Genomic DNA, 12,870 nt, shown 5'->3' with positions numbered 1-12,870 from the left:
TGCTATTTGTCACAGCCCCCATCCTGCCCCCACCCCCAGCCTGCTTCATTTTTATTACAAGCCTGGTTCCCGTGCTCATCTGAGCTTGTGTCCTCACTGCCTCCTCTTTGGGGCACTGTTCCTGCCCGACTTGGGCCACAGGGGTTTGGTCTAGGCCAAGCAGGGTCCTTTCCTGAAGATATCTTTAAACAGGCACTGGGAGAATAGAATCCCTTGGCCCCAGACCCCAAGCTGTGATGACAGGGGAGAAGAGGCCATTCTGCACGGAAGAAACAAAACAAGCATTGAGAAGCAGAGACAAAAGAAAGAGGAGGGCCGCTGACTGCAACTGAGTCTAGGTCTTATCATTCCAGAGGCTTCCCCGTCCTTTCCCCAGTGCACAGTTGCAACTAACAGTGAGGCAGCGGAAAGGAGGCTGGGCTTGAGAAATGACATCAGGAGTCCACATTTCTGCACATGCTGAGATTTTGGACCAATTGCTGATCTCTGTCTCAGTTTCTTCATCTGTACAATGGGGACTCTACAGCTTACCTCCTAAGGTGGAGTGGAGTTCCAGTAACGTCATTTCTGTGAAACATTAAATGCAACGTTTATGCATAACAGGTGCTACTTAGGATTCCATAAGCACTTAGTGAATTTTATGCTAGACGTTAACTAAAAATTGGTGGGCTAGAATTAAGTGAGCTCCCTCTTGAAGAATGATAGCACTGTTCTTTAAGGAGCTGTTTCCAGATCAGTAACTGGGGTAAGCTAGGAGAAGCCAGGCTTCCACCAGAAGGACCTGGATTTGCATTGCAGTCCCCTCTTTCAAAGATTGTAACATCTTGGGCTCTTAAATTCTATGACCCTGATGCTCCTCCTGTAAAGTGGTGATAATAATTCTCATCTCTTTCACTTATTTTGGAATAGAGTGAACTCATTAACATAAGAGTGCCTAGTAGCGTTTGTATCCTCAGCATTCCACAAATTGTGATTATTGCGATGGAAAAAGAACAAAAGACACAGGGGAGAGCTAGTCAAAGGTTTCATTTCTGGGGAATCATTGCTATTGTGATTTCTACTATCTGAGGCTCGATTGAGCTAAAAGTGCACAGTAAGTCATCAGAGCACAAAGCTGTTCTGTTCTGTTGTGCCAAGAAATTACGTCCCGCACCACCCACTCAGATGGTCAAGCCAGCAGTCCCCACGATTCAAAGCCTTCTATGTGAGCTTCAAGCAACTAGCTTTCAAAGCAGATTCCCATTAAAAAAGAAGAAAGAAAAGAAAAAACATTGGATGATCAATTAACAACATAATTGTTAATTATGAGAGAAATCTCAATGTAAAATAGTGTAGATCTTTTTTTTTTTCAAGAAGTGAAGTCTAGCAACTTTCAAGTTGCAGCCAATAAAGGATGCTGATGTTTTGAGACCAAAATACCGTGTTATACGGTTGATTCCCTAGACCCAACCTCACTTCTCTGTGCTGAGGACGTGCTAGCGGAGGAAGAAGAGGAGGAATGAGATGGGTTTCCAGGAAGCTTTGCCTCTTCATTTGGTTTGGATGCTGAGCCCATCAATGCCTTGTACAAAGTATCCTCAAGCACCTGTTGGGACAGACGGCCCTGCATGGCACAGCCTGCCTGCCAAGCCTCTAGGAGCCCAGGCGTGCTGACCAGCACTTGATCAGTCTCAGGGAAGACGAAGGCAGTGATGTCTATGCCTCTGATGAGCTCCTGAAAATAGCGCCTGATGGCAATAGCGTCCTTGGTGGGGACGTGGGGGAACACGCTGCCCTCCACGAGTCTCTCCATCTCTGCCTTCAGCCTTTTGTGCTCATGGAGAAACTGCACAGCGTTAGTGTGATGCTGCAGAAGCATCTTCATCTGCTGGTAAAGCTGTCGGGGGGCTTCAAGCTCCCGGGCCACCAGCTGTAACTTCTCTAACTTGGAGGAGTGCTCGCTCTCCAGCTGCCTTTTCAAGGTGGCAACCCGGCGTTTGATGCCACCGAGCAGGCTGTCACCGATGGCGTCGATCATGGCCAGTGTGTCAGCAGCACTGGTGGCGAGTTCCCTGATGAGTTTCTCTGTGGCCTGTGGAGGCAGCGTGAACATTTCTTAGGAAAGCCCTCCAGGGGGCAGGCCTGAGCACCCGGTTCCTGGCACTGCCTCCTGTCCTGCACTGAACCAGGAACTCTTCAGGGGTGTTGGTCACTGCTGGCTGCCCGCCCAGTACCCAGTTTTCAACTCTTTCCTTCCAAAGAACTCTGATTCTCCCAGCCAGCAGTGTGTGGGCAGCTAAAAATACTTACATTCATTTCCTGTTTCCCTTGCAGTTAGGGGTGACCAGCCGAGCAACAGAAGCAGAAGTCTGAGTTGTTGGGTGCGGCTTCTGGGAAAGCTGCCTAAACGTGGGCAGATGCCTTTGGGACAAGCCTTGATCCTCCCCCCGCCCTGCAGGGACCCGGGGTCGATGCCCACATGGAGCAGCATCCTCGTGACCTGGTGCTGACCAGAGCACACACAGCACAGCTGAGACAAGAGGGCGGAGCACCACGGGGCCACCAGGCCGGCATCCTTGACTCCCTACCTGTGGGCATTTCACTAAGGTAAAAAACCAAAATCCCTAACTTAAAAAAAATAAAAAGCCACTGCTCATGAGCTTCTATCACAATGAAACAAGGGGTCATGGGCAGAGGGCTGAGAAGGGAGGCAGCTCTGGATTTGGAGTGGTCTGGGAAGACACCCTGGAGCAACTGACCTCTGAGGAGAGGACTGAACGGTGGTCACGCAGTGGTCATATCTGAGGGGTATTCCTCCAGGCAGGATGGCGAGGAGGACAAAGCTTGAGATGGAACAAGGAGTCTGAAGAGCCCTCCAGAGGCTGGTGAGCCTGAGACGGAGCCCGGCTCAGAATGGGAGCAAGGAGGGCAGAGAAGCGGGTGGGGGACTGCTGATGGATTTATTCACAGTGGGAGCCATTAGAGTGTCTAGGCCAATGGTGATGAGAGTGGGCAGGAGAGGTGGGAGGGGTGGGGAAATCAGGGAAGTGTCATGGCAGTTGTGGGTGCGGGACTGGGGCTCAGGATGGACATCTGGGTTGGAGATAAAACTTTGGCATCATCAGCGATAGGGGATTTTTAAAGCTAAGAGACTAGTGACCAGAGAGATTATTTATGGAGAGAGTGTAGCTAGAAGGCTGAGCTGAAATATGGGGCAACCCCAAGTTTATAGATCTGACAGAGGTGGAGGAACACTGAGCAGAAGTGGCCGGGTAAGCGGCTGAAGGTGGGACAGCCAGGAAAGGCTGGGGTCTTGGAGGTCAAGTGGCCATTTTCACTCACTCCAATCCAGAAACTGTTACTGGCTGTGGAAATGAGTGTTTTCTGAGATGCTGGCTCAGGCAAGAGAGAAAGAAGTGAATAAAGAGCAGGCCAATGATCTCATTTGTATCCTCCATCCACTTGGGTCTTTTAAAAATTTGACTATTTCTTTGTTATTTCTTTTGAGCTTCTAGTATTAATTTGGTTGTTCTTTAGCGTCCAAGAAAATTTACAGTTCTGTACTAGACAGGAAATTTTAAAATGCTACAAATTGTGGGATTGTTTTATATTTGTAAGATGGTATATTTTCTGATAGAGAAATGTAAAATGATGTATTTTCTGGTATTGTAGGCTTTGTTTAGAAAACAGAGCCACAAATAACCGAATGAATGAATGAATGAATGAATAAAAAGATAAATAAATAAATAAACGGATGGATGGATGGATGGATAGATAGATAAATAGATAGATAGATAGATAGATAGATAGATAGATAGATAGATAGATAGATAGATAGATAAATAAATAAATAAATAGATTTCAACACCATATTTTTCTAGGGACAGCAAATCCCACAAAGTCACAAAAGAACAAGCTTGATTATTTCCCCCAATCCTGAATCTCACTTAAAATACACTTGAATTCTCCAAGCCAGGGAGGGATGGTTTTCTTGAGCGAACGTGGGAGTGAGATCAGGAGGGTGCCCTATGGCAGAGTCTCCCCACTCAGCGTCTACTGTGGGGACATCTCTCAAAACTATTTGTGTTTGTTCTTCACCACCAGTGAACTTCAGCGTCACATGATCCTATTCCTTTAGCAGAGCCTAGGTACTAATGATTGACAAATCTGCTGGTCAAACCAAAGCATTGTGAGCAGCTGGGGCATAAATTCTTTGCTTAGAGCCTCTGTCCTGCTCACAGTGTCTAGCACCCAAAAGTCACCCAACAGATACAAAAGCCAGAATGAACGAATGAGAAAATCATTTCCTCTAGTGATAACATCATATGCTTACTAGCGTTCAATAAACCCAATTTTTCAAAATATCCTTTAAGTTCTTAAAACAGCTTTTTTGAGCATAACTGACATGGGAAAAATACACAATTTGATAACTTTTGAAACGTATTGGATGTTTTGAAGCCATCACCACAATTAAGACAGTGAAATTATTCATCACCCTCAAAAATTTCCTTGTGTCTCTTTGTAACTTCCTCCCTCCATCCTTGACCTCCCCTACCCAAGCAATCACTGACCTTTTTTCTATAAATATATGTTAGCTTGCATTTTCTAGAATTTTATATAAATGGAATCATTCTCTCTCTTTTTTGATCTGGCTCTTTCACACAGCAATTTTCAGATTCACTCATGGGTTATTGTATGTATCAATTTGTTCATCCATTCATCTGGACATTTGGCTTGCTCCCAGTTTTTGTCTCTTACAAATGTAGCTGTATGAACATTTGTGTACAAGTCTTTGTATGCATATATATTTTCTTTTCTCTTGGGTCTTGAAATCTAGGAGTGGAATGACTGAACTATTTATTTAACTTATAAAAAAAAATTACCAAACTGTTTCCAAACTGTATCCATTCTACATTCTCAACAACAGTGTACGAGAGTTCCAGTTCCTCCACATCCTCACCAATACTCAGTATGATCTAGCATTTCTAATAGCTGTGTATCTCATTGTGGTTTTCATTTGCATTTCCCTGATGACTAGTGATGCTGAGAATCTTTTCATGTGCTATTTGCCATCTGTACAGCTCATATGGTGGAGAGTCTGTGCAAATATTTGCCTATTTTTATTGAGTTGTTTGATTTCCTATTGTTGAGTTTTGGGAGTTCTTTTTATAGTCTTTATTTTTTATCAGATATGTCTTTACAAAGTTTTTTTTTCTCCTACATATTCTTACTAATTGCATGGTTTTAGGTGTTTTATGTAGGTCTTCAACCTATGAGGGGTTAATTTTTGCACATAGTGTGAAGGACAGATGTGGTTTTGTCTTCTTTTCTTTTCTTCCTTCTTTTCTTTCTTTCTTTTCTTTTCTTTCTTTCTTTCTTTCTTTCTTTCTTTCTTTCTTTCTTTCTTTCTTTCTTTCTTTTCTTTCTTTCTTTCTCCCTTCCTTCCTTCCTTCCTTCCTTCCTTCTTTCCTTCCTTCCTTTCTTCCTCCCTCCCTCCCTCCTTTCCTGTCTTTCTTTCTTTCTTCCCTTTGTTGTTGTTGCGTATGGATTTTCAATTGTTCCATCACCATTTGTTGAAGAGGCTATTCTCTCTCCAGTGCATTGCCTTTGCAGCTTTGTCAAAATTCAGGTGTCTATGTGTGTACAGATCTGTTTCTGGACTCTTTATTTCGTTCCATTGTTTTATTTGTCTGTCTTTACACCAATACCATGCTCTTTTGATTACCAAAGCTTTAGAATAATTCTTGAATTAAGGTAGTGTTAACTCTGCACCTTTGTTTTCAAACTGTTTTGGTTATTCTGTAGCCCTTGCCTTTCCACATGCGCTTTAGAATCACCTAGTCAATTAAAAAAAAAGTCTGCTGGAATGTTAATTGTAATTGCATTAAATCTATAGAAATATTGAGGGAGAACTGATATCTCAGAAACATTGAGCCTGTGCATGAGCAGTATATATTTCTCCATTTATTTAGATTCTCAGTTTCTCTCAACAATATAATAGATTTCAAGGTACAGATTTTACACACCTTTTGTAAGGTTTATATATCCATAAAACATTTTTTATCTTTGATGCTATTGTAAGTGATATTTAAATGTTCTTATTTTAATTGGTTTGTTGCTAATATTTAGAAATACAATCGATTTTTTTGTATATTGATCTTATATCCTTCAACGTTGCTAAACTCACTTATTCTGGTAGCTTATAAAATCCATCAGAATTTTTGTAGAGACAGTGATATCATATATGAATAAAGACAGTTTTGCTTCTTGCTGTCCTATCTGAATGCTTTTTAAATTTTTTTCTTGCCTAATTGCACTGGTTAGAACCTCTAGTACAGTGTTAAATAGCAGTGATGAGAATGACATTTCTGTCTTATTCTTGATTTTGGATGGAAAACATTCAGTGTTTCAAGATTAACCATGATGTTAATTGTAGGTTTTCATAGATGCCTTTTATTATTTTCTGTTTGGTGATATAACTGAAAATATATGGTCATTTGTCCCCTGGTTCCTGTTACAGAGCTCCTAAAATTCTCCGAATTTCCTGAATGATAGAAAGAGCTTTTGTTATTCATAATAAGCTCTTTTAAAACGTATCTGAGATTATGCTAATTAGGTGACTGTTGGTGGGTTCCCCAGATAGCTTCAGGATGGGGCTTGATTGCCAGAAAGAGCAAACCACGATTGAAGAGTTGGAACTTTTATCACCACCCTCAACCTTGGCAAAGAGGAGAGGGTCTGGAGACTGAGTTCAATCACCGATGGCCAATGATTGGATCAGTCGTGCCCTACACAATGGAACGTCCATAAAACCCCTTTAAAAAGGGTGCAAGGAGCTTCCAGGTTGGTGAACACACTGATGGGCTGGGGGGATAGGGCACCCAGAGAGGTCATGGATGCTATCCCCTCTCGCCAACCCCCAGCCCTTATATGCACCTTTTCCATTTGGCTGTTCCTGAGTTGTATCCTTATAATAAAGAGGTGGACACGGTAAAGTGTTTCCTGAAGTATGTGAATCATTCTCATGAATTCTCAAACCTGAGGAGAGGGTTGCAAGAACTCCCAAGTTTATAGCCAGTCAGTCAGAAGTGCAGGTGGGAACCTCACACTTGTGACTGGTTTTTTGAAGTCGGGCAGTCTTATGGAACAGCCCTTAATCTGTGGGCTCTGCACTAATTAGAGTGTTAGTGTCAGAACTGAATTAAGTTTTTAGGCACCCACTTTGTGTCTTAATCTGAGATATTACTAGATTGCTGAGTTTTATCAAATTGATGTTAAATTTTTTCAAAAATTATTTCTATGTCTATTGAGATCATATGATTTTTCATTTTTCTTTTGTTGTTATAGTGAATTACATTAATTGCATTTTGATTGTTAAACCAATTCTATATTCCAGGGAGATCCCTTTTGGTTATGATGTATTAGTCTTCTTGTATATTGTTGGATTTGATTTGCAAAATTTTTAAACGAATTCTTTCATCAGTGTTCATAAGGGATATTGGTTGTAATTTTCTTTACCTGGTTTTGCCTTCAGGGTAATCCTGGTCCTATAGAAAGACTTGGGATATATCCCCATGTCTTTAATTTTCTAGAAGTTTGTGTATATTTGGTATCACTTCTTCCTGAAATGTTTGGTGGAATTAATCAATGAACCTATAAGGAGTTTTTACTGTGAGAAAGTTCTAAACTATAAATTTTTTAAATAGATAAATGATTATTCTTGTAACGTTTCTTCTGGGAGAATTTGATGGTTTGTATCCTCCACAGAATTTAATCTAGGTTGTCAAATTTACTGGCATACAGTTATTCACAACAGTCCCTTATTAACCTGTTGGAGCCAATCCTCAGAAATAGAATGACTGATGATGACACCACAAAAACCAAGAGGGGATGAAAAGGGCTATTACTCACATAATGAGGCTTTCTAGAGGAGAGCAGGGCAGCTTCCAACCAAGTCTAAACTCCTGCAGGTGCCAAAGAAGGGAGCACCTAGACTTGCTTACCAGTTTTTCCAGATGTGGAACAGAAGGGGAAGAGGGAAAAGTGAGGCTTGAAAGCTGTGAGCAGTGTCAAACATCAAATAAGGAGTCAGACTATTATACTATCTTTTAAATATCTGCAGAATTTGTAGTGATGTCACCTCTCTCATTCCTGGTTTTGATAAATTGAATTCTCTTTTCTCTCTCTCCTCTCTGTCTCTCTGTCTCTGTCTCTGTCTCTGTCTGTCTGTCTGTCTTTCTCTCTCCTTGAGCAGTCTGGCTAGAGGTTTACTTCTATTGATCTTCTCGGAGAACTAGTTTTTGGTTTCTTTGATTTCCTCTATTCTTTTTGGTTTTCTATCTCATTATTTTCTGCTTTTGTTTTTATTATTTCCTTTATCCTGCTTACTTGAATTACTTTGCTCTTCTTTTCTGCACTTTCTTAAGGTGGAAGCTGACGTCAGTAACACCAAATCTTTATTCTTTTCTAATTTAAATCTCCCACTAAGCACCTTAGTGGCACTACGTAATTCTGATATGTTGTGTTTTCATTTTCATCCAGTGCAAAGTACCTTCTAATTTCCCTTTTGGCTTCTTCTTTGATCTATGAGTTATTTAGAATCTGTTATTCAATTTCCAAATAATTGGAGATTTCCCAAAAATCTTTGTGCTAGTGAGTTCTAATTTAATTCCACTGTGGGTCAGAGAACATGCTTTGTATGATTTGAATCCTTTTAAATGTATTGAGACTTGTTTTATGGTCTATCTTGATGAGCTGTGTGCACTTGAGAATGCGTTCTGCTGTTGTTGGGTGGAATACTCTATAAATGTCAGTCAGGTCTGGGTAATAAGGTTGTTCAAGTCTGCTGCATATTTGCTGACTTCCTGCTTACTTGTTCCATCAATTATTGAGAGAATGGTATTGAGAATTATGGATTTGTCAGTTTCTCCTGGTAGTTTTATCAGTTTTTGCTTTATATATTTTGAAGCGTCCTTATTAGGTGCATAAGCATTTCCGACTGTTATTATTCTCTTGATTAATTGATCCCTTTATCAAAATGAAATGACCTTCTTTACCCTTGGTAATATTATTCAGCCTGAAACCTACATTGCCTGATGTTAACAGAGCGACTCTAGCTCCTTTTGATTCATGCCAGCATCACATATCTCTTTCCTTTCTTTTACTTTTAGCCTGTTTGTGTCTTTATACTTAAAGTGCATTTATCACAAGCAGCATATAGCTGGGTCTTGATTTTTTTTCATTCTGACAAAATCCTTTTTAATTGGAGTATTTAGACTATTTTCATTAATGTGATTATTGATAAGGCTAGATTTAAGTTTCATCTGTTGCTATTTGTTTCAATCTCTCCGTTTTTTTGTTTCCTTCCTCCTTTTTTTCTTCTTTCATTAAGATTGTATATCTTTTATAATTCCATTTTATCTCTGTTGCTGGTTTATTAGCTATAACTCTTTATTATTTTACTGTTTACTTGAGGGCTTATCGTACATGCCTTTAACTTATCACAGTCTACCTTCAAGTGATGTTACACCACTTCACATATAGTACAAAACCCCCATACTAGTGCACTTCCATTTTGCATTTCCCAGGCATTGTGCTATTATTGTTAGGTATTTTGCTTTTATATATTGTAAACCTCACAATTTATTGTTATTTTTTTAAACAGTGAGTTATCTTTTGAAAGATTTAAGTAATATGAAAACAATCCTATATAGTTACATTTCTCAGTGTTACTCTCTTGTGCAGATTCGGATCTTCCTTCTGCCTGAAGAACTTCCTTGAACATTACTTACTGTGTGGTTCTGCTGGTGACGAGTTCTTTCAGCTTTCGTATGTCTGAAAAAGTTCTGATTTTGCCTTCATTTAAATTCTAGGTTGACTTTTTTAAAATTCACATTTAAAAATTTTCTCCACTGTCTTCCTGCTTGGATTGTTTCCAACAAGAAATCAGGTGTCATCCTTATTTTTGTTCTTCTGTACATGATACGTCTTTTTCTCCCCCTCTGTCTGCTTTTAATATTTTCTCTTTATCATTGGATTTCAGCAATTTGACTATGGTGTGCTTTGGTATAGTTTTAGCCATATTTATTGTGTTTGATGTTTGGCAAATTTCTTGGATGTGGACTTACTAATTTTCATCAAGTTTGGAAAATTTTTAGGCCATCATTTAAAAAAATAATTCTCCTACCCCTCGCTTACCCTGTCACTTTCTTCAGGGACGCCAATCACCCATATATTGGGACACTTGAAGCTGTTCTACAGCTAATGCTGTTTTAAAAAAAAATTCTTGTTCCTCTCTGGGCTCTACTCTGAGTAGTTTTTATCGTTACTGTCTTCAAGTTCACAAAGATTTTCTTCTCAGTGTCTAACCTGCTGTTAATTCTGCCCCAATGTATTTTTCATGACATTGTACTTTTTAGCTCTAGAAATTCGATCTGAATCTTTTTTTAAGTAGCTTCCATGTCCCTGACTTTTTGAAACAGGGAAAACAATTGTAATAATTTTAAATATCTTTGCTAATTCTAGCATCTGCCTCAGTTCTGGTTTGATTTTGATTCATTTATGGTTGTTTTCGTAATGGGCCATGTTTTCCTGCTTCTTTGCCTGCCTGGTAATCTTCAAATGCCAGACATTGTGGGTTTCACCTTGTTCGATGTTGGGTATTTTTGTATTCCTATAAATCTTCAATTTGGGGGTACAGTTAAGTTGTCTGGAAAGAGTGACCCTTTAGTGCTTGCTTTCATTGTTAGGTGGGTCTGGAGCAGTGCGCAGTCTGAGGCTAACACTTCCTGAGAACTCATCCCAATGTCCCATGATTTACGAGTTTTTTCCTGTCTCATCAGTGGGCACGAGAATTGCTCTAATCCTGTTTGAGCTCCAGGCACTGTTCCCTCAGTCCTTTCCCACCGTTCTCTTCCTGGCCTTAGGTAGTTTCTTCACAGACACGTGCTGACCAGTTCTCTGTTGAATACTCACAGGACACCCTCTGCAGATCTCTGGGCGCTCTCACTGTGCATTGCCCTGTTCTCTGGACTCTGTCTTGTGCACTTGAAATGGCTTGATCTCCCCAGACTCTCAGCTCCATCTCCTGCACTGGGGGATACCTGCCAGACTTTGCTTGGGTTCCCTCCTTCTGCTCCAGGCAGTAAGCTGGCTCAAGTTGCCGGCCTCACCTTGTTTATATCCCTTCTCTCAGGGGTTAGTGTCTCTTATTGTCTGATGTCTTCCAGTGTCTTGAAAGCTGGTTTTCATGAATTTTAGTTTATTTTGGTTTTATTTTTTCCAAAAAGGAGGATAAATTCAGGCATGGTTACTCTGTCTTAGCCAGGTGAGGAAATAATACATCCAATATTAACAAATATTATTTGGTATTGAGAAGAAGATCTATAAAAGTCAGCTGTGGTAGATAGAGATTTTCTGCCCAGATTCCCCTTTTCAGAGGGAACTTGCTGGCTGCCATGGTATGACCAGCCTCCAGCGGTCAGATCCTTTGGGGTTGCAGTGCCCCTCCCAGAGCAGCCCACTTTTGGTGGCTCAGCAAGAGGACCTATGATAGCCTGGCCATTTCATCTCAGCTTGGGGTACTCTGATGGCAAGGCTGGCTCCAGATTCCTCACTGTATCAGGTGCTGCTCGTCAGGCCTGCCGTGTAGCTTGCCTTCCCTTCTGTTTCATCTACTTCTTCCTCCTTCCTTTTACAGATGTCAGACTTGGATATCTTGTACCACGAACTCTGTCTCAGCTTCCAGAGGACCTAGCCTGAGATACCAACTCTTATGTGGCTACTGTGGCCCAGAGATCAGTCCCCAGAAGCCTCTGCCCTGGCCGTTCATAGATGTCCCTTCTCTACAAGAGCAGAATGCTCACTGCTAGAATTTATTTCTAAAAGACCATCTAGTCTTCAACATGTGTATGTGTGTGTTTGACTTAGAAAATTTTATTCTCTTGACAGATGTATCCAGAGGTAAATTCCTAAAACCTATATTTGCAGATAGGGGGATATTTGCAAGGGGAAAAAGTCATGAGATAAGGAAAATAGGCCATAGAAGCTAGGATACTTCTCGCTTAATCATCTCATAAGAGGGTAAAATGGCCATTAAGTTACCATTTTGGAACCCCTTAAAGCGATGGCGAAATCACCATCTCTCAAGCTGCACATTTCAAAACTCAACACATTTCAGGACACACTTAAGGAGAGTTAGTCTCTAGAGAATTCCTTCTTCATGTTTAAACACTGCCTCTGTCAGTCTAGTGCCCTCAAGAGAAAGCCAACTGTCTGGACTGAAACCACACATTTCCCTGTTTCCCTGGAGAAAGGACACCAGTCGTGGGAGCCATACCTGCATGGCCTGTTCTGTGCTCTCCCATTTCTGCAGCACCAGCTGGATGTCCTCAGCAAAGCTCACTTTCTTCTCTGCGTAGGCATCAGAAATCTTGGCTACCGGGTGAGACTCGTGGTCCCCAAAGAGCTTGCATATTCCACATATTGGTTCTTCATCACTTAGGCACATCTGATTGACAAAAGAAAAGTCAATAACACTTATTTCCCTTCCTGTTCCAGTCCTTGACACTCAGGACTGGTCATATCTCAGGCTGGTAACATTCTAAGTGTACTTTTTTTTATTGAGGTATAGTCAGTTTACAATATTGTGTCAATTTCTAGTGTACACCACAGTGTCATACATGGAGAGATATATATATATTCATTTTCATATTCTTTCTCACTGTAAACTACTATAAGATATTGAATATAGTTTCCTGTGCTATACAGTATGAACTTGTTTATCTATTTTATATATGCCAGTCAGTATCTGCAAATCTTGAACTCCCAGTTTATCCCTTCCCACCCCTCTCCCCACTGGCAAACACAAGTCTTTATTCTATGTCTGTGAGT

At 40.8% G+C, this 12,870-nt stretch overlaps 1 protein-coding gene across 1 annotated transcript; it reads right to left on the bottom strand.

Moving 5' to 3' along the window:
• Nucleotides 1-1,402: 1,402 nt before the first annotated feature.
• Nucleotides 1,403-12,584, bottom strand: LOC116663018 (tripartite motif-containing protein 54). The gene is made up of 2 exons (XM_032477435.1): nt 12,317-12,584; nt 1,403-2,071 (listed from the first exon to the last, which is right to left on the bottom strand). Exons 1-2 carry the CDS (start codon nt 12,485-12,487, stop codon nt 1,424-1,426), a joined length of 819 nt encoding a protein of 272 aa, XP_032333326.1. The 5' UTR covers nt 12,488-12,584; the 3' UTR covers nt 1,403-1,423.
• Between the last annotated feature and the right edge of the window lie 286 nt (nt 12,585-12,870).

Source organism: Camelus ferus, chromosome 4 (genome assembly GCF_009834535.1).
Source record: "Camelus ferus isolate YT-003-E chromosome 4, BCGSAC_Cfer_1.0, whole genome shotgun sequence".
Lineage (NCBI taxonomy): Eukaryota > Metazoa > Chordata > Mammalia > Artiodactyla > Camelidae > Camelus > Camelus ferus.
This window is presented reverse-complemented; position numbering and strand designations above follow the sequence as displayed.

Excerpts from the sequence above, each read along its gene's own strand:
- LOC116663018 (XM_032477435.1), bottom strand. The coding sequence starts at position 12,487 with ATGTGCCTAAGTGATGAAGAACCAATATGTGGAATATGCAAGCTCTTT. Across the intron at positions 2,072-12,316 it reads GCACAGAACAGGCCATGCAG|GCCACAGAGAAACTCATCAG; the intron begins GTATGGCTCCCA and ends CTGCCTCCACAG.